Here is a 21,896-nt window from a genome sequence, read left to right as displayed (position 1 = left end):
TATTAAGTCATTCCATTCCCACAATCACCCTGAGACAGGTATTGCCCCAGATAAGGATCCTGAAACAGATGTTGTCCAAGGTCACACAGAAGGAATTCCAGAGCGTACATTACACTAGTAATATTCCCTTAGTCGTGGAGTTCCTCAGATTAATTTGGGAATATTTCCTGCCACAAAGAAGTGAGCCGGAAGGTGGCTAAATATGGCACTGATTAATTAGCTAAATTGAGGTGCTTACCCTGTGCTAGGATCATGGCTACGAAAAGATTTTACAGGTATTACCACTTTCAGTACTCAGGAAGGCTGTGCAGTGGGTTTTTTTTTTTTTTTTTTAACTTTTTTTATTAATTAAAAAAAATTAACAAAACAGTTAGAAATCATTCCATTCTACATATATAATCAGTAATTCTTAATATCATCACATAGTTGCATATTCATCATTTCTCAGTACATTTGTGCAGTGGGTTTTATAAAACCCCATTTTAGGGATGAGGAAATAGATTTTAGAGACGTTAAGCAATTTGCTCAAAACCACACAGCTAACAAGCAGCGGAGCTGGGGCTATGTGGATTCAAAGTCCACGACGCTCTAACCCCTAGGCTACATCCAAAGCCTGAGATAAATGTCGGACAAGGAAGAGCCAAAGTTCTCTCCTCACTTCAACTCCCTGCTTCACGGTCCGGGGTGTACCTCTAGGTTAGCTTATGTTCCAAGTTTATGGACAAAGACCTATTTACGTAAATGATTTGCAAATGCAAGTGAATGTTACTTTCCCCGTTTCCTGTAAACGCGAACAATGGCAAACCGGGGGAAATCCGACGGGTCGCAGCTCGCGCAGGGTTCCGATCCCATCGCCTCTGGACCTCGGGCGAGAGAGGAAGCAGCTCCGGATGGAGAGTAAAGTGACAATCGGAGGAGGAAAGGCAGTCTTTCCTCCCGGGGGAACAGCGGCGGCTCGGCGGGCAGAGAGAACCTGTAGAGGGCGGTTTCTCTCCTCTTTTCCTGTCCCACCCAGTCTGTCCCCCAACCCCCACTCCCGGCCGGCCTCGGCAGCCGACGCCGCGTGCCTCTCGGCGTCTTCCTCCAGCTTCGTGTCTCTCGGTCCGAGCTCCATCTACCTCTCCCCGGCCTCCACGAATCTCTGCATTCCCGCCCCGGTCGAGTTCAAAAGGAAGCGCTGAGTGGTGCGGGGCCCCTCTCCGGCAGCCCGTCGGACTGGAAAGGTGAGCACGCGGAAGAGACGACCAGGGGAGGGTGAGAGGGCCAGGCGAACCCGGTCGCCCACAGTCACACTCACAGTCACCTCGGCCACAGGAAGAACTGAAATCCAGAGCGGCCGGAGGTCGGCCCCCGGCTGGAGCCTCCGCTCGCGGCTGCTGGGAACCCGGGGGCCGCCGGGACGGACCGCCTGGCCGCTCGGTGCGCGCCGGCTCCCCTTGGAACACTGTGAGCCCTTCCTTGTGCTGGTAATGCAGGAGGGCTCCAAGCTGAGGTGAGGGGGGCGGGGCCGAGGGAGCGAAGTCCGAGCCCTCCCTGGCCACCGACCGGCGTCGCCGACGTCCGCAGAGGCGCTGAGGGTCTCCAGGGTGCCCGAGTCCCAGGCTGGGGGCCAAGTGGGCTTCGTGCAGGCTGTGCGCGTACAGCGCAGAGGACAATGAAGGGAAGATTGGGGGGTGCGGGCCAACCCTAGAGAACAGGGTGTCTGAAACTGGTCAAAAGACGACCGGAAGGGCCCTCACCTCGTGTTCTTTGCCAGGCTTCCCCCCCTGCCTGGCTAGGTGCCAGTCCCCAGCCCCGCACCGAGTCTTGGCCCCCAGGTCCTGACCCTACCCGGCCCTCTCCTGACACCTAGTGGAGGCCTCCTCCCTACGCGCCCGGTTGCGGAAGCTCCAGGTACCAGTTTCAGTGGCTTAGTAAAATTAGACACTCTGCAAACTTAGTTGCCTATTTTACCTAACTTTCTTAGGCTTTGAGAGATCTCTTAGGTAAATGTGGTGGCTCAGTGAAAGAATCTCGGGTGGAACGTTCAAAGGTAATGCACCCCAGTGCAAGCGGTCCCACTGGGAAAGATACTGGTACCTGGAGCCAGGAGACATAATCAGGAAAGACACTTGCTCAGGATTAACTTCCCTCTCTTTCCTGGCCGCCTGGTCACCATGATGAAAAAGAAGAAATGGGAAGGACTCAGGAAAACCTGGCTGTAACAGCTTTCCTGGAATTTCCAGGCCTCTCCAGTCCCACCTCATTCCTATCTTTGTCCCTTTTCCTACAGGTCTGTTCCTTCTCAGAGTGCTCATCCACTGGCCACTATGACCAGCCAGCTAAGCACACCTTCCCCAGGAGGTAAGTGTTGGCCTTTCCTAATTGGAATGGAAGAAACATGTCCAACATCCCCTAGCCCCAGTCCAGTTCAGGAAATCCCTGAAGCCTCAGTCTAGAAGAGAAGACCCTCCCACCACTCTCTGCCCATTTTGTACAGGAAAATGTCCTGGAAGGAAGCAGAAGACCACTCAAGGTACACTTTGATTCTGAAGTCTCATGACCTGAGCCGGTTCCTGATACTACCACTTAAAGCTTTGTGACCAGGAGTGAGTTATCTAATCTCTCAACTCCCTTTGTAAAATGAGGGAAATAGTACCTATCTTGTGAGGCTATTTGTGAGGGTGAAATGAGATGACCCATATAAAACACTAAGCACAGTGCCTAGTAACTAGTAAGCACTCAATAACATTAGTTACTATGATTGGGAGCTTGTTAGAAAACCCGCTTTTCCCTTTCCCTGCTTTCTGATTCCACTTCTCTGATGATACAGACCCACCATCAAAAACCTATTTTCCCCTGGAGGTATACTCAGGCAGGGATCCACCTCTCCCCATTGAGAATGGGTCCCCACCCTTCATTTCATAACCAGGATGGGTGGGACAAGACGGACTATCAGGTATGCATTGATTGTCTCCAGCCCTTGCTAGATAGGGTGAGAGAGGAGCGAGATCTTGGTTGGCCTAAATACCTTTGTTTTCAGATACACTGTCCCGTTTGTCATTACGGCAGACAGTCCTGCCTTACTGATGTGGTAACAGGTGAGGTGACAACCCCAGGGGAAGTCTAAGACGCTGTTCTCGGTGATCGGTGATAGAAACAATCCAAACTTAGTTGTGTGGTAAGAAGAAATAAGGAAAGGGAGAAATCGGTGAAGTCTAGATTAATCAGTAAGTGCTTCATGAGTGAAGGGGATCCGGGCCTTATCCTTAAAGGATGGATAAGGTTTGGACTGTCAAAGAGGAATGCAGCGGCTATTCCAGGAAAAGGGATTGCCATGTGTGAAGCTACAGAGGCTGGACTTTCCCAGGAGGGTGTTGTGGAGGAGGGGGCGGGGGACCTCCAGAATAAATCTGCATGTGAAAAAATAATGATGCTTTGGCCGATGAGAAAAGCATCTGCCAAGCAGGCAAAAGAGAAATATTTGCATTCTTCACCCATAGGGTGATATGAGTGAAATGGTATTTTAGGACATATCATACAGCCCCGTATTCACTGGGCCCAAAGCAAATATGGGGTTCAGAGACAGGAATGGGGAAAGAATAGAAATCATAGACTGGGTGAGGGCTTGTACTTTGAGGGGTCAGACACCAAGGGTCAGCGCTTCACTTCCACCCTGTCTTGCACTTCTCTTTTCCCACCTCTCCACCTAGGCATACCTGTATACCACTTTTCCCCAGACATTGCTTTAAAATTTACGAAAGGAGATACCTTTCGGAAGCGCTGAAGGTCAGAGCCATAGTATTGCTTGCAAGAGGCCTCAGCACTTTTGCCTTCCTGAGCTTTCCCCTTTCCCCCATAAAAATAATATTTTATGACTGTTGGTATAAGAAAGGGTACAATACAATAATATAATAAACATAATTAATTGATTGATTAATATAACTATATTAATATTTCCTAGACCTAGAAGTTCAGATTTTTTCTTTTAATTTTTTTTTTGCACGGGCAGGCACCAGGAATCGAACCTGAGTCTCCAGCATGGCAGGGGAGAATTCTGCCTGCTGAGCCACCATGGCCCACCCTTTTTCTTTTTTTTTTTACATGGGCAGGCACCGGGAATCGAACCCGGGTCCTCAGGCATGGCAGGCAAGCACTCTTACCTGCTGAGCCACCGTGGCCCCCACCCTTTTTCTTTTAATTTTAATTTTAAAGAAAATTGAAAACATTTTCATGGGCCCCCTAAAAGTACTGAGGTTTAGAGAAGTTAAGAAATTTTCAAAAAGGTTAAGACATATTCCCAAGGTCATATGGCTAATAATGTCAGCACAGGATTTTGTGTTACTGCAAAGGCTGGGCTCTTCCTGTCGGGGTACACTGCTTCCATGGTCTCACTCCACCCCACTGGCCAGTGCACGTGAGAGAAAAGGAAGGAGAAAGGAGGCAGAATTCCAGGGTCGTTTCCCACAGAAAGAAGACTTGGAGGAGCCATGCTTTGTTGGGCTAGCCTACAGCAGATAAATAGGTTGGCAGACTTAGGTGGCAAAGGATCTGATGCCTCAGTGATAAGAGTTTTAGCTCACGCAGGAAAAAGGGCCACAAAGGAGCCAACTGATACCTGGGTTAACAAGAAAAACAGGTGAATGAGCAAAAGAGACCGTGACATTCATTTGCTGTTGCTTAGGATTTGGGTGGAGTCCCAAAACTAGTGATCCTCTGCCCTCGTCTCTCCCTAAAATGAAAAAAAGGTGCTACAGTCTTTCCAGGTCTGGTAAAGGAAGAGAGGGGCATTATTATTCCCGTGTTTGAAGCAGGAGTCAGGGGAGATACAGCACAGGAACAGGAAATAATGTGAAAAGGGCTAAAGCCTTTCCCCCTACTTTTTACTCCAGGGTTTCTGTTGGAGGGGGTGGGAAAGTTTTAGTAACGCATGGTGGTGAGTGCACTGAATATCGTGAATGTGATTCATCCCACTGAATGGTGTGCTAGGGAGTGGCTGCGGTGGGAAAGTTTATGTTGTAAATGTTCCCACAATAAAAAAAAAAGAGAGAGCTACTAAAGCAATAAACAATTAAATGTGATACATAATCCTGGGTTGAATTTAGTAAGGAAGGAAAAAAGGACTCAAAGGGACATTCTTAGGATGTGTAAATCCTGTATAGACTAGGGTTTATATCAAAGTTAAATTTCTTGATAACTGCACTTAACATGGTTACACAAGTGAACATCCTTGACCTTAAGCACTGTACGTGGTAGTATTAAATGTTCAAGAAGCATATTATGTACAACCTATGCTCAAGTGTTTGAAAATGAATTGACAGAATGATATGAATGGCAAATGTGGCAAAATGTTAAAAATTGGCAGATCTGGGTATCTGAATTAGGAGTATGTTGGAATTATCTGTATGGGGGTTGCATTATTTTGCATATTTTTCTAACTGTCCTGTAAGTTTAAAAGTATTTCAACTTTTTATAGTTAAAAAAAAATTATAAATTCCCCAACCTAGTTATAACTTTGCTGCTATTTTCGGGTGTATCCCTCCAATGTTATTAGCTTTTAGGGATCCCACTGTAAATCTTTTATATGTGCGGTTACTAAGCCATGGTTTCCCCATTCTCTGTTCCTGAATCTAAGAGAATGGAATCTATTTGATTCTTATCTTGTTCCATTTGGTCCGTTTTCCCAGTCATTTGAAATCTGTTTCTGTTATTTAGCTTTGAGTAGTTTACAAATCTGTAGCACCTTTCCCAGGTCTACACAGTTCTGCCTCTACCCAAAGGGCAAACCAATCCCGTGTGGAAGGTACCTATTAAGTGGAACACCAAAACAAAAGATATTACCAAGAATTCAATATCGGATACATTAAAAACAAAGAGAAAACACCCAGAGTCCTTTTTGTAAGGGGAAAAAATGACTTTGTTGGACTTCTTTATACCTATTTGATGATTTAAGACTTTTATTTTGGTCATACAAAAGCCTTAAATGGTTTGACATAAAAATATCAATTCAAAAAGAACTAAAATCAAATTCCAGTAAAAGAATCTCTGTCCAGACCATCCTCACTCCATTCCTTGACAGCCAATTACTGTCCCACTTAATAGTCTTTATAGCCAGGCTGTCATTCTCCACCTTGTCCACAAGGATATTATAAGCAGCTTGTCACTTGTTCTCTTTGTGCGTGTGTGTGTTCTGAAACTGGTTGCTTATTATTATTATTTTTATTGGAGAAGTTGTAGGTTTACAGAAAAATCATGCAAAAAATACAGAGTTCTTATATATCTCCCCTCACAAGCAGAGTTTTCTGTATTATTAACATGTTGCATTAGTGTGGTTCCTTCATTACAGTAGATGAAACAATGTAATAATTACACTATCAACTACAGTCCATAGTTTACATTAGCATTCACTTTTGGCGTTGTACAGAACTATGTTTTTTTTTTAAATTGTTCCAATAACATATATGTAACATTCATACCCAACACTTCCTTTTAAACAACCACATTCACCTATATATAATTCAGTGGTGTTAATTATATTCACATATTGTGCTACCATCATCATCATCCATTACCGAGACTTTTCTAGACTCAGTTAATTTTTTACCTACATGAGTATCTTGTGAGAGCTATCTGAGAGTCCTATGGGACAAGCATAAGTTTTTCATTGTGAAGGAACATTTTGAACATTTCAGGTTATCTAAGATCCCTGGCTCCCTCTTACTCACTAAATACCATGATATCTCCACTCAGAGTTGTGACAACCAGTGATAACTGTACAGATTTCCACCATGCCCCCTAAGGTGCACAGCTGTCCTACTGAGAACTGCTGAGCTAGACCACTAACTGGTGAATTTGTAAAACAATGCTAAGGGGGAAAATTGCAGTATACCACCTATTAGATAATCTTAAATGATACAGTATTTTGTTTGTGAGTATATAAGTAGAATATATTAACAAGTGTGGGGATGATAAACTAAACTAAGGATAGTAGATAAGCTGGGGTGGGTAGAGACATATAATCTCTGAAGAATTTGTTAACGCTGGGCAGACAGTATACTGGTGTCATTTCTTTTGTTCTCTATAGTTGATCATGTGCTTAAAAACCTTACAAAATAATCTCAAGTGAGACAGCAAAGCAAGAGGTTGAATAAAGGAAAGGTCAGATGAATGATCATAGGCGTATATATGATACCTTTTGTCCCTTCTTTTTTGGCTGTCATCTGTTGGTTCCCTACTATGAGTTAGTAACCTTTTCTTCACTCTCTCCTCTCTTTCCCACAGCATCTAATTTGAAATAGTATCTTTTCACTTCTATTCCTTATCTATAAGGCAATCAGTGAATATATTCTTTTTATATATTCCTGTCAATTCTTTCACCCTTTAAAATATTGTACAGTATATACACTGTCAGGTTATATAGACATTACATACTCTACCATCTTACTTAGAACAATGTTTTTGTCTTAGTTCCACAGGTAAATAAATTTTTAATAGTCACTTCCAGTCCTTGTGCTGATGCTTCATTTCAGCTCTGTCTTCCACTAGATTCTTCAGGAAGAGTTCATGGGAACAGTGTTTCTTGAGCTATTGCTTGTTGCAATAGTTTTCTGTGGTCTTTATTCTTTTTTTTTTTTCAATTTTTTAATTATTTTTTTTTAAATATAACAACAAACACAAACATTCTTAACATATGATCATTCCATTCTGCATATATAATCAGTAATTCATAATGTCATCACATAGTTGTATATTCATCATCATGACACTTGTTCTCTTGATGAGATACTATCTACTCATGCAGCAGCTTCATCTTTCCTAGATCCCCAACACTTCCTGCTTATCCTCCCTCTCAACTGATGACCTTGCATCCTATTTCCTTGAGCCAGTTAAAGTTCTCAGAAGAGAACGGCCCAAGGTTCCTGCTCCTGCCATCTACCTACTACATCTGTGTTCATGTCCTTTGCCTTTCCTCCTGTTACAAGGGATGAGCTCTCTCTGCTGTCTGCAACCGAGCCCTCTTTTTTGTGTGTTAGATCTCATCCCTTCAAGGACATAGTTCCAGCTACTGTCTTCTCTCATGCATCATAAATTATTCCCTCTTCTGAACCATTCCTATCAGTACATACACATGCTGTCATTTCTGTTATCCTGAAAAAGCAAATAAACAAAAAATGTTACACCATCTTCCCCCTCCAACTACTACCCATTTCTCTGCTCTCCTTTATAGAAAAACTTTTTGTAAGATTGGATCTGTATTCTGCCTTCAGTTCCTCTCCTCCCAATTTTTTTTCTTGACACCACCCTAAGCCTTGTCAAGGTCATTGATATCCTCTGCATGGCAAAATACAGTGGGCCTCAAAATTGATCTCTTTGGCTGTTACTCTTCTGTCTCCTTTGCTGGCCTTCCTTGGGCTCAGTCCTTGGTCCTTGTTTTGGTTTGCTAAAGCTGCCAGAATGCAATATACCAGAAATGGTTGGCTTTTACAGTGGGGTTTTAATAACTTACAATGTACAGTTTCAAGGCCATGAAAATGTCCAAATAAAGGCATCAACAGGATGAAACCTTCTCTGAGGAAAGGCTGCCACCATCTGGGGACATACATCTCTGTCACATGGGAAGACATATAGCCGGCATCTACTGGTCCTTCTCGCTGGGTCCCATTGCTTTCAGCTTCTGGCTTCAGTGGCTTCCTCTCTCAGCTCTTCTGGGGGCTTTTTTCTGTCTAATCTCCCAGCTTTTTCTGCCTTTTATCCTCTCATAAGGATCTCCAATAAAAGGTTTAAGACCTGCCTTGAATGGGCTGGGTCACATCTCAATTGAAAGAACCTAACCAAAACAGCCCACACATAATAGGTCTACATCCACGGGAATGGATTAAAAGAACATGGCCTTTTCTGGGGTATATAATAGTCCCAAACTACCACGTCCTCTTCTCCATATCTGTATTTGACTCCCTTGATGGTCTCACCCAGGCTCAGGGCTTTAAATACCACCTAGATGCTGGTAACTTTTCTATCTCCAATCCAGACCTCTTCCTCTAATTCAAATCTTGACATTTGCTTGGATATCTGTCCAGGCTGTGGTTCTCCACCTTTTCAGCAGTCATGTCTCAAACTGAATTTTGGGTCTTCTCTCCCAATTCTGTTCCTCCTACAGGCTTCCTCCACTTAGGTAAGAACCATACTTCTCTCTCTCCATTTACTCAGGCTCCAAACCTTGGTGTCATCCTTCTATCATCAGAATATATCCAGAATCCCATCACTTCCTCACTGGGCTGCCATTAGGCCCATGCAATGCCTTCATGAAAACTAAAGAAAAGGTGTCTCTTTTGGGTGGGTGCAGCTGTGCCCTTTTGCCAGGTACAACCTGCAACTACTCCTGTCCCCGCCTCCCCTCAGCCTCTTCACATGCAGTCAGAGAGATCCATTAAAAAATCCATTTCTGTTTCAATTATCTATTGCTGCATAACAAACCACCCCAAGACTTAGTGGCTTAAAATAATTGATGATTCCTTACCATGTTGCAGTTGGCTGAGTTTTCCTTGGCTGGTTTCACCTGTGCTTAGTCCTGCAGCTGCTTTCAACTGGAACGCTGGCTGGGCTGGAAGGTCTGGGTGGCTGTTGAGGTCTTCACGGCTGTCACCTCATCGATGAAGCTTTTTCTGACTGTCTTATTTAAAATTGCAACCCCAGCTCGCTAGCTCCTTTCCCTTGTTTATTCTGCATAGGACTAATAAACATCTAATATGGTATATCTTTTACCTATTTATTTTGTTAATTGGCCATCTTCCCCTTAAAGAATTAAATTGTATAAAGGCAGGGGTTTTTATCTTTTGTGTTCACTGATCTATGCCCTGAACCTGGGACAGAGCCTGGTACAGAGTATGTACTCAATAAGTACTTGTTGAATTAACTTTTTTTAACTTCCCTGACTATGAACCTAGAATCTCAATGTAAGGAGACCCTGCAACCTGTGTGATGCATCTTGCTCTTAGTGGTCCTCTGCTGGCTCTTAATGCTTGAAGTTTCAAATTCAAGCCCTCCAAAGCAGGCCCTGATAACTGGTACTCAAATTTTGCTGGGGAAACGCAGCAAGCTTATCAGTTTATGTTACAGAATCCTCACCATTGGTCCTTCAGGCTCCTGGTCCCTCTTTCTTGAAGTTCCTTAAGTCACTAACAGATCCCACCTGTGAGTTCGCTCAGTGCCCTTGGCTGTCATTTATCTGGATTGCTTTTAGATTAAGCCTGGTGCAACCTTTCTCTTTTCTTGAGCTCACCTCGCCTTATCCCTAAGATTCCTGCTGCTCCTTTACTACGAAGATCATCTTCATTGATAGGAGATAGAAGTAAAAAGGATTGAGGAGTTTAACTTTCTCGGTTACCTACGATCTGACCCCTTCAGGCCCAAGCAGCAAACCTAGCCCTTTCCTGTTGCTCCAAATGTAATGCTTTTCAAATTATCTTTCAAATTGATTTGCCAGCTTGAGTTATACAGAGCTCTTGGCACTCACTACACTTCTAAATCTTTGACAGCCTCTAATATGGGTGTTTCTGCTATTAAACTTTATGTGCATTTTTTAAAACTCACATACTGAAAATAAGAGGGCTTATAGGAAAAACAGGATTGGGCAGACCACTCAAAGCTTATACCAGACCCTGAAAAATACAATAATAACCCCAATAAAAATACCAACAGAGTTCAATCTCCACCAGCGTTTGAGCCTAGAATCCCAGTCACTCCTTTGCAGCCTTTTATGTCGTGTGCATACTTTCTCCTTTTAGATGTTGGTTCCAGAGTGGCTTCACTTCTAAAAGAGACCATTTCATTAAAAATAAAAATCTAAACTGGGGCCTGCCTTCTTCATTTAGTACATTGTTTCCATATAGAGGGAAATTTCTTAGTACTTTCTTCACCTGCACTAACCACGTCAAAGGAAGTCAGCACTTCTATAGAATTTCAGAATTTTTTCTTGAGGTCTTCCTATATTGCTAAAGCATTTTTTTAAGTTGTAGGAAAGCTTGCCCCTGACCATGTCAAACATTAAAGCTGGGGAAGTTGCATATGAACCAACATGACTTCCCCTTTACACTGAGATCATCCCCCTGGTAACCGAGCATCTGTAAACAAGTTCACATTAAAGAAGCATTCCTGTTAGTAGTCTGTATTTGATTGTAGTCATCAGGTTTTCCTTCCACCTGTATTTCTAAACCCTTGAACTTTTTGGAATGCTTGTTGTGCTACCTGATAGAAATCTTTCATGACCTCTGACTCTTTTTTCTCTTTGGAAAAAGAAGGAAAGAAAAAGGACAATGGTAGAAATATTTAGTACAGATGTTTTGCCTGGGCTTATGGAGATGGTAGACCTGGGTTCAGATCTTGGCTCTATCCACTGTTTACATTTGTTTGTTTGTTTGATTGTTTGCATGGGCAGGTTCCGGGAATGGAACCCAGGTCTCCAGCATGAGAACTCTGCCATCCACTGTTTACTTTTGTGTATGATAAGAGGCAGGTCACTTAACTCTTCCTGGACCTCAGGGTCCACATCAGCAAATGAAAACTTATTTGAAGTGACTGGTGTTAGAATTAATAATTATGTATCTAAAGCCCCTGGCAGAAAGCAGGGACTGGGTAAATGGCAGCTGTTAAATCATTGTATTCATTTGCAGGATTTCCCAACCAGGAATCATCTTCCCTTTCAGATTCTCTTCCCAAAGACTCATAGTTATTTGTTATTTGGACCTTCAATAGAATTCAGCTCCCTGACCCTTACTGCCACATTTACTGCTGAGTGCTCAGAATCTACACCGGTGCCTGTGGCACATGTTGGTGTAAAGTAAATTATTGTTGATTAATTGAACTGATTATATGTCATCAGTTTGATTAATCTTCATATATACTCTTCTGTACTTGTTAATTTCTCAGTGCTTTGTATAGCTTGAGTTCTCAAGTGTTTCAGGCAGAATCTGGGGCAACTGTTGGGAGCTCTGGATATAAGGGTGGGAAGATAGGTGTGCAATCAAGTGCAGCCCTGGGAGATTTGGGGGAGGAGAGTGTGCGTGGTGAGGGGCAGCAGTCTGAGGTAATCTAGTGGGTAAATTTCAGGGCTCTCCTAGTGGCAGAAGTCACAATCTCAGAATCGACATCCCATCACTCTGGCCAGATTCAGTTTGTTAGAAGCAAGTCTCTGGGTGCAGCCCACACGCCAGGGACTGTAAATACCAGGAGGCAGGATCCCTAGGAGCCACCCTCGGAGCTGCCTATCACACTCCCATTGTACAAATCAAGAAACCGAGGATCAGCAAGGTCCAGTAGTTCTTCAAGGTCACCTAGTAACATGCTAGGACCCAGAATTCAAACCTAGAGCAACCTTCTCTTTGAATCACTACGCATATAAACAAGATCACCTTAAATAGTATTTTAAGCAGTAGCTAATGTTTAATGCTTACATATTCTCTCATTTAATCTTCACAGTAGCCCTGCAAGTTGAGGCCCCATTGGTTAAAGAAAAAAAAAACTTAATAGTTCCATATTTTTCCCCATCCTTCAAGGGACTTTCCTTATACGTTTTAATTATCTACCCAACATACTCTGGGATGTATCCAGGTGTTACATTAAGCTAAACATAATTACAAGCCCTCGTGCCCATTCTGCACCTGTTCTGGGCTCTGTGTGTTTGGCTTGTAACTGCACAATATTCCATCATATGTATGCACACCAGTTCGCCATTCTGCTTCTCAGTCAATGTATCCTTCAGTCACTTCTGTCCATTGGGCATTGTAGATAATGTCTAAAGTAAACAATGTTTTAATTTAGTTGTACAATCACCAACACTTCGAATTTTAGACCATTTTCTTTGCTCCAAAAAGAAAAATAACAGATAAACACACCCTCACCAAATAGAAAATGCAAACCTCCCCTTAACTCTTATCCTTCCCCCTCAATTATTTACCCTGGTATTGCCCTGGTACTGCTGATGTCTTCCTGTTAGATGTAGGCCATAGCACACAACAGTACTTTCCCCCCTACACCCCTCTATTATTGACTGCTTGTACAAGATTGGAGGCCATTGGTCTTATTGTGTACTAACCTGGGGTAATGACTGTAGGGGAGGGGCTTTCAGGCTCTGAAATGTTTTGCAAAGTAAAAATATATAAATAAATATATGCACGTGTACACACACATAGAGCCATCATTTTATTTCATTTATGTAACTGATCATTCTTAATAATAGCTAACCTTTATTGAGTTCCTACATATTGCAACCATCCTATAAAGTAGGTGCAGATATCTCCATTTTGCAAATGAGGAAACAAAACTGATGCTTAGATAATTTTAGATAATTTTCCCAAGGTCACACAGCTAGTAAAAGCAAGAGCTGGGATTTGAACCCAGTTAGGCTGTAGAGCCTGTAGTCTGTTAGGCAGATAGTAATCCCAACAAAATACTGTCTTTAGGTCCTCTGTTCTCCAGATTCTTCTATATGGATTTGGTTAAGAGGAGTGGAATGGTAAACTCTTGAATAGGGAAGAAGGTAAGGTGGTGAATCTGAAGGACAAACATCTGCTTCAGAACAAAAGATTTGACTCCCATCTTCTTTTTCTACTTTTCTAAATTTGCCAGTGGAACAACTGCTGACTACTCCAATTCTGCAGGCCACTAAGTCCCTGTCCCCGGAAGCTGAAGCCAGCACAGCACTCATTGCAGGTAACAAGGGTTCTGAGCCAAATCCCAGGGGCTTTCCTGGATCAGGGACCATCCAGGTTAAGAGACAGCCTGGAAGCCCAGTGTGACAAGATGAGTTTTCTCCATTCTGGAGCAGCACCGCAGCATCAGGGACCGACCCCATTCATGGGCTCATGTACACACACACAGAGCTATAAAAGCCTCTTAGAGCCTTCTGTTAGAGGCACTGCCAGTAAATGATAGGTTGGGAGGTGACCATAAATAGATAAAGATGCATATAGACATAGCACTCCCTAGTATGTGGGTAGGGATAAAGATAAATGTGGTTTGTTGAGTGGGTAAGGAAGTGGATGGGAGGGATCGGAGAGCCCCCTACAGAAAACTGTGGATTTAAAAAAAAACCCTTCCTGTTGGGATAAGCTATTTCCTGTTTCCCTCCTTCCTGTTTCTATCATAATCATCAGGAGCTAGTTGGAAGGGAATTCAGTTTTGTCAGAAAGCAAAAGTATGTGTCCTCAGCTTAGGCACTGAGAGATTCCAGATATCATGTGCCGAAATCAGCTGGGTTTCATGGGGGGACATGGATTTGGAAGTGGACACTAATTAGGTCAGGAGGATCCTTATGAAAATAGAGGGGATCGTGTAATTCAGATGACCTAATGAACTACTGAGATAGCTTGAGTGCTGAAAAATCTCTATGTTTATTTCCCCTTTCCTTTCCAAGTTGTTATCACCGTGGTCTTCCTTACGCTGCTCTCTGTCGTGATCTTGATCTTCTTTTACCTGTACAAGAACAAAGGCAGCTATGTCACCTACGAACCTGCAGAGGGCGAGCCCAGCGCCATCCTCCAGATGGAGAGTGACTCAGCCAAGGGCCGGGAGAAGGAGGAATATTTCATCTGACTTCCAGGCCCTGAGGCGCTTATTCCAGGTTCCGGCACTAATACACTGACTGTTTATTAGATGAAGGCTTTATCCGAAGCCAGTGAGCAGCATTGATTAAGAAGGGCAAATTTGTGCTCCATCCAAGGGCACAGGCCCAAACATCAACCTCTCGCCAGGGACCAGGGACATGGAGAAAGTAGTTTTTGATGTCTGGGGCTAGGCCTTCATGGTAGGACTGGTATTTGTGACTGGCTGACACAGTGGGGCTGTACCAGGGAACATTTGAGTATGTGCCTAGCCATCTTCATTTTGTTCACTGATTGAGGGGGAGATTAGGTTCACTGGCTGCTCCACTGTCCTCTCCCTGGTCACCTAGTGATAGCCCCAGCTGAGATATGACCCATAGAAGTTTTTCCCAGAGTTGGATACCATAGTAAAAGGCCAAACCAGGGAAGGCAGGAAAGTATGGAGACCTTAACTCCTGAAAAGTGTGCTATTTTCTTTAATCTGAGCCCTTTCTTCCCATATTCCCCAACAACCTCATACTTGTACTATTTTTATCAGAATTAAAAGTTTTCACTAAGTGTTATAAAATCAGATTCTCATGTGCAAGAAATAACTACTTTCAACCTATCCTTTGGCAATCATCTCCTTTTGCTTATTCAACTACTTTGTGTATGTTCTCTCCCAAGCAATAAGAACCCTCAAGTTTCTGGGCTTGGTTTGAGGCAAAGATGGTCCTGAAAATCTTAGAGAGAAAAGTTGAAAGTCCAGGATAGAACTCATGAAAATGGGCATATCTTGGCCTTGAACTTCTGTATTTATTTCTCAGGCTTGATTTAAAAACAAGCAGGACCACAGCAGCACCCATCTGAATTCTAGGCAAGATATAAAAGATAATACAAGAGAAATCTAAAAATGAGTTAAGTAAAGAATCCTTGGAGTGAGGTGTAATGCAACTTCATCACTTTATTCAAATCTTCAAAATAGTCTTTATTCTACATTTTTAGTATAAAAAAATCCACAAGTTAAGTGCACCACAGTGTAGAGAGAGACATACAACGCTGAACTTCCATAACAGTCAATGGTACAGTCAAACATCACATGTACAGAACACAAATTTAGATTAACTGAAATTATAAGATAAAATAAAAATAAAATCCAATTTCAGAAAACAAAACTCAAAATATTAAGGATCCCTGAAATATTCTTAACCCTAAATGAGACTTCACTGGACTCGAGTCATTTCGTAGTGAGGCATTCACAACATGACCCCATCGACCCAGCTCAGGAAGTCCTAGGAGCCATGAGTGGCTGCATCAAACATTGACAGTAAATGGTAACCAATTTTTGATGTGAAAACTCCACTTAATTTGGCTCTAAAGTCATCAGGCTTTTGAAATGCATCCTCTTCCATGCCACTTATATTTTAAACAAATTGTTGTTTACAATAGTTTGCACTGACATGAGCTCAGTTTTTCTGGCACCAGAACAAATTTGGGTTACGTTCCTCTATATAGAGGCAACCTATGAGAAGGGTCCAAAAGGCACCCTCCACTTTTGCCTAAGGAGATGCAAAAGCAGGAATGGGGTCTGTGCTTGGGGCACAGAGGGTTTTCAGAGGATCCTTGGTGAATAACTAGTTATAAGATGACAAGTGGGAGAAGTGCAAGGAGAGAAGGAAATTAGTCTGACTGGCTTTCTGTCCTGCACCATTGATTCAATGTAGATTGGCGAAAGGGAATGAAGACTGGAGTCAGGGGTAGGACGTGGGGCAAAGGATGGAAAGGAAAAGGCAGACAACTAATGCATTTCATTTATAACAAGTAATATATAAATCAAAGACTTGAAGGAGATTAAAGACCAATCAGAATAATTTGGCAACTTTAATTCTTAGGAAGATCAAAGTTCCCTCCAAACCTAATTTGATGTTTTATTACTAAAAGCAAAGACCAGTATGGTACAGTATTACTCCAGAGGAATTAAAGGAAGATCCTTAGGGTTGCTTCACCCACATTCATTTTATGAATGGATACCTCCCCTACCTCAAAATGCTTTAGGGAGGTACTGCTACCATTACATGGTTCCTTATTAAATCTGAAAAGTGCCTGAAAGTTTGGGCACCAGAAAGACACCCCAACAACATGTGTCTAAACTGCAACTTCAGGTTAATATGACTAAAGCAGTTACATTGTGAGAAGTGCTGAAGGTATGTGATGTCTTTCCCGGCACAGAAGTGGCCTTGGTTTCTCACCAGATGGTGTAGCCACCATCTGAGCCACCCATGAAGAAGTTTCCCTTCCGCTGAGTTACAAGGACGTTGGCTCCCTGCATGACTGCAAGCTGAGCAGCATTGGGAGGGCATCCAGGGGGTGGAGGCTGAAAAGAAAGGACAAGGTTGAATGGGCAAAGGACAGCTGATACAAAGGAAAGGAACACAGTTGAAGCAGAGGGCCTATTAGGAAGATAGCAATTATAAAATAGCATTTTAAGGATATAGTTTTCCCACCAATGTGGTTTCTAAAGCAGGTCTATATTCTCTGAACCCAAAGATACAAAACAAAAAGGGTGCCTACCTCTCATTCAAAGAAGTCCAGCTCCAAGACATGCCTGAAAGTTTGGGCACCAGAAAGACACCCAGCTTCTAAATATGGGCAGTCCAGACTCAAAATCAGTCATTTTCAGGGTCAGAAATCACTCCCACCCACATTCCCCAAAACAGCAACGGTGCCAAGTCCGTGGCCATATCCCATAGGGTCCCTGGATAGTTTTCAAATAGACCATTGGATAACCTGAAGGCTTTCCCTAACACCCACCATTTTCATCTCATCACTAGCATATGGTTACAGAGCAGATGGCCTAGCAAGGACCTTTTGGTCTCTAAATCCCATGCATATGGGAACTAAGCAGGAAATATTGTAACTTAAATCCCTCATGCCCCAAAACAAACCCAGCCAATAGTATTAATCTCTAAGCTACTTAATAGAGATAATTCATTTTGTTATCATCAAGGTTCCCAGTATACTGCCATACCACTGCAGATATTAAATAATATCTTATGGAATGAAGGAGCATTAAAAGAGCAGTTCACTATAACTCACGAGAAAAAAATCTGGCTAAAGGGAGCAAAAAAAAAAAAAAGCTAAAGGGACTCATGAGACTTTTAGAAAAACAAAGGAATCTTGTTAACTCAGAATATAACCATCAGCACCTACCCAAGGTTCCAGATGCTACTGATCTGCTCAACTCTTCCCTGCCTGACTACTGGATATCAGTGATTGCACCAGTACTGGCAACAGTTATCCAGGATGGTAAGAAGATGAATATGAACTACCTTTCAGGAAGTTAAAATATATAATTAAGGATGAGTTTTCTGAGATAAGGTCATACTTACAGGAATATTGCCAGCAGTAGCCGCAGCTCCAAATCTGGCACCTGCATCATACCCTCCTTCCACCAGCACTGCTGAGCCAGGTGGGTAGATGGGACCAACTGGATAATAAGCCATAGGGATTGTGGAACCTAAAGGTCCAACAGCCACAGACTGGGCCATGGGAAGATACAGCGAGGCACCAGGAAATGCAGCTGACATAGTAGGGACTGTGGCAGCCCCTGGGTGTACAAAACTTGGACGGTAGAGCTACAAGAGGCAGAAGAGGAGGCAAAATGTTATTTTAAGACATTCCTGGTTCAGATGTTTTCAATAAGTTAATTCTTAATTCTCCTTGTGCAGACTACACTCTGAATTATACAAATTGAGTTTCCACTGCCACTCAATATTCTCCTGGATCACTTCCTGCTACAGCTACTGTTGGGCTCAGGGAATGCAAACTCATCTTCTTAACCCTCAGCTTGAGCCAAATAAGATTTAAAAAATCAGATAATGCATTCTCAACATTGCTGAGAAATTGTTAAAATATATAGTATGTTAGATTATTCGTGCAAGCACGCTCTTCTGTTTGTGAAGAGTAAATACATATGTGGAGTCAGACTTAGCTAAAGACTGAAAATATGATCCAAGAGTATTATTAGCTCAGGTCTAGTTAACAGAAAGCACCTCTGAGTAAGCAGGTGGAGCATCAGTATAGGGTGGTGCCTGAGGAAGATGCAAAGTCTGAGGGTACACTGGATTCCCAGGAGGTTGCACAGGATAGGTTGGCTGTGTTGGATATTGACCTGGAAAACAAAAAAAATGCATGTTGCCAACCTTAGAGACACCAAATGGGGCAGGGCATGCTGGGGTGCTAACCTAGGTGGGAGCAAACAGAGAGGGGGTTGCAAACAGACTGCACTGGTTGCCTGACTCCTTGAGTCAAGAAAATAAACATTTTCTTTGTACCCTTAGAACTGAAGGTGCTGGTTTCTGACTGTACAGGAAGGGCGCTGTTCCCACTAGCCTACTGTATTAAAGGAGGAAGTCTAGCTAGGTTTAAGTTCCCTCAGGGATGAAGACAAGTCTGGGCACCCATCCCTGGGATTTGGGCCTGCTGATCGTTCATGGGTGTATCCTGCCTCTGCTCTGGCTGGTTTCCACTAGGCTGGCTGACGCCGGCCCAATCTTTATGGATAACGATGGTTATGACCATTAATCTCATAGCTTCCTATTCAAGGTCGACTTCCTAATTAAGAGAAAGTGTATGCTAGAAATGAACAGTGAGACCGGGAAACGGGGGTGGGGAGGGGAGGGGAGGAGGAGCGTGCACGTTTCAAGCAGGCCCAGTAGGAACGTCCTGAGAAGCTGGGGCCGTATCCTGATAGACACGCAGTACTATCACAGGAATGGGGGAGAATTTCTGGTTCTGCCGGCGAAAGGCCGGACAGTGCAAAGGGAAGGAGAAAAGAGACGCTGCAGGGCCTGGCCCACCTACCAACGCCGGCATCTCACCAGTTAAACCCGGGAACCTGTCTGTGGTTCCGGAGCGCTGCACTCCGCCTCCGCCAGCTCTCATTGGCCTACCCAAATCCCTGTTCTAGTTTTCCATTTGCTACCGCAGATGCCCATCATGACAAGCTCCCACCCCCACCCCACCCCCACCCGAGCCCGCAACTCCAAACTGCGCCACAGAGTTTAAGGGAGAAAGGGCCCGAGGGGAACAAACACCCGTAGTTGAGGGGCTACGAAGGCATCCGGCACAGCCCAGGGCTGCAGCCGGCCAAGGAGCGCAGTGCAGCTCGCCCCAACTCTGGCGCTAGATGGTCATGGGTTCTAGGCCCGCTTTCTCCGAGCCAGCACTACGCCCCACAACGGCCTCAACCGCCCCCTATCCTTGCCTTTGCTGTTCATGGTGGCTGCGGGTCCGGTACGGATCGGTGTCGCGGACGGTTATTTTTTTCGTCCTCTTCCTGTTCGGAGTCACTTCCGTGTCACGTGACGACCGTCTACTAGCGTCACCCGACGCCTGTGCGCCGCTGCCGCCGGAAGCCCCGCCCCTTCGCTTGGCTTCCAGTCGTTACCGAGAGTGCACGCGAGTTCCTGCCCACTCGTATCGACCCCTCCCATTCGTTCTTCCCTCCACCCTCACACGTCCCTCAACCGGAGGAAAACCAATTCCAGGTATTGTCTTGAAATAGGATCTTATCTCTCTTTGGAACTCGGAGGCAGAACCATTAAACCATTCCCTGGAACCTTTTTCCACCTACACAGATAAACTCAAGGTCACTTCGCCTTGGCAGCTTTTCCAGGAGGGTCATAGATTCAACAAATTTCTCCGCCTGAAACACTCCCCAAACTGGTCTTAGGCCTTCTCCTCCAGCCAACCCCAAATTAAGTTTCAGCTCAGTGGCGATATATTTTCCCAGTCCAATTCACATCTGTCCTTTTCTCAATTAAACTCTCCCTTGAACTTTCTCAGCCCTGTGTTTGTTCCACCAACAACCTGTAGTTCCTTTTGTGTGTCGCTGTCTTAATCACCAAAAGAAGGGGTAGGCTCTGTTGTGCCCGCCACTGGAGCTAGCACTGGAACTGGCTCACTCGTAGTACTCAAGGAATGCTTGTGGCCCTGCCCTTCCTTTGATGTATTCTGCTTTCTAGGTATTTTCTCTATTCTTTCGCTCTATTGTTTTGCCCTTAAGAGCAAAGACGGCATCCTTTATTAGTGAAGCTGAGATTCCTAAACTCCAGCTTCCAAGAGGCTGCTACTGCTGCCACACATCTTACCCCGACTTTTTTTCCAGTCTATAGACTGCAACGCGACTTGAACTCGTTCCTTTCTTTAAACTGGACGTTAGCACTGTTAAATCAGGCAAAAGTCATTATTAGCTCCTAAATAAATTTTTCCTTCCCTTGCTTCATTCAAAAATACCTGCTGAGCACCTGCTGTGTGCAAGTAGAGATGGAGCTAAACAAGATAGCTCCACACTATTTCCTCGTGCAGTTTATATTCTATATTGTAGTAAGAATAGTTGGAAAAGCGTTTAGAAAGGAAGAACTTTGGAAAGAAAAGCCCTTAGTAAACAGTAAAAGCTGATTCATTAATTAAACTAAAAAGAACCTGTAGTCAAACTCAGTAATCCCTTGGTTTTGTCTCTAGTAGCATATTACAGTTTGTAACAGTCCTGTATGGTGGGCAGGGCTTGTTTGAACATTCCTGTTTTTCAAATAAAAGACCTGATTGAAAACATTGAGTGATTTGCTCAAAATCACCCACTTAACAGGCTACAGAATCAGATCTCCCAGCAACCAGGTTCCCAGGTCAGTGTTTTGTTTTTTATCTCACAATTGCTTATGATAACTGAAATCCCCTAAAAGTCAGAAACTGGATTTCTTTTAGGTTTTTTCCATGAGTAAATTCACATTATTAATTTTATTTGGGCTAATATTAGTATGATAAATACCTTTTCTTGTAATTAATAAATACTTTTACCTGTCATTCTGACTCTAATCTCCTTGAAGGCAGGCATAGCGTTAGACATTCACGCAGTCAACACTTATTTGTAGAACACTTGATGATGCCAGGCACTGTTCTAAACAAATCAAAGTCATTGCTCTCCTGAAGTTTATCTTCTAGTCCAGGGACTTGCAAACTTTTATGACAGGGTACTTATCCTTCTGTGTATAGTGCACTATGGTATGTTCCATTCTCTTCTATTTTTTCTGTCCTGTTCTGGTAGTGATTTCACATCTGATTAACAAGTCAGAATCCACCACTTGAAAAACACAATTTTTAGGGGACCATAACCCCTCAGGCCTTGCATTTTTCTGAATTTTGCAAATCATTAATTGGTGAATCATTAATTGATCAGGCAAGTCTTCCTTGTATCCTAATTTTTCCAAATCAGATCCTAAAACTGATCCCACCCGAAGCAGAAAATTAGAGAGATCATTAATCCGTCTCTATCCCTGCCCA

The 21,896-nt window shown here is 43.5% G+C and overlaps 3 protein-coding genes and 1 long non-coding RNA gene across 5 annotated transcripts in view; 2 read left to right on the top strand and 2 right to left on the bottom strand.

Annotated features, from left to right (window-relative positions):
- The first annotated feature begins 796 nt into the window (after positions 1-796).
- Positions 797-15,974, top strand: SMAGP (small cell adhesion glycoprotein). The gene is made up of 6 exons (XM_077168241.1): positions 797-897; positions 1,016-1,101; positions 1,207-1,492; positions 2,273-2,343; positions 13,603-13,686; positions 14,390-15,974. Exons 1-6 carry the CDS (start codon positions 797-799, stop codon positions 14,566-14,568), a joined length of 807 nt encoding a protein of 268 aa, XP_077024356.1. The 3' UTR covers positions 14,569-15,974.
- LOC143642387 (uncharacterized) lies at positions 9,470-11,450 on the bottom strand. The gene is made up of 3 exons (XR_013155652.1): positions 11,224-11,450; positions 10,676-10,789; positions 9,470-9,649 (listed from the first exon to the last, which is right to left on the bottom strand). It is a non-coding gene; the product is annotated as an uncharacterized LOC143642387 (long non-coding RNA).
- Positions 15,495-19,954, bottom strand: DAZAP2 (DAZ associated protein 2). 2 transcript variants are annotated; one of them, XM_077170925.1, is made up of 4 exons: positions 19,822-19,954; positions 18,608-18,726; positions 18,022-18,190; positions 15,495-16,929 (listed from the first exon to the last, which is right to left on the bottom strand). In XM_077170925.1, the coding sequence occupies exons 1-4, from the start codon at positions 19,832-19,834 to the stop codon at positions 16,607-16,609; spliced, it is 624 nt and encodes a 207-aa protein (XP_077027040.1). In that variant the 5' UTR covers positions 19,835-19,954; the 3' UTR covers positions 15,495-16,606. The 2 variants fall into 2 exon arrangements, with proteins under 2 accessions (XP_077027040.1, XP_077027039.1); XM_077170924.1 differs by having other exon boundaries at positions 16,685-16,929; positions 17,945-18,190.
- Positions 19,584-21,896, top strand: part of POU6F1 (POU class 6 homeobox 1) — a 40,610-nt gene continuing 38,297 nt past the window's right edge. The window contains exon 1 of the mRNA XM_077170922.1: positions 19,584-20,104. The gene's annotated coding sequence lies outside the window, so the exon portion shown is untranslated. The remainder of the gene's footprint in view (positions 20,105-21,896) is intronic.

Source organism: Tamandua tetradactyla, chromosome 7 (genome assembly GCF_023851605.1).
Source record: "Tamandua tetradactyla isolate mTamTet1 chromosome 7, mTamTet1.pri, whole genome shotgun sequence".
NCBI lineage: Eukaryota > Metazoa > Chordata > Mammalia > Pilosa > Myrmecophagidae > Tamandua > Tamandua tetradactyla.
This window is presented reverse-complemented; position numbering and strand designations above follow the sequence as displayed.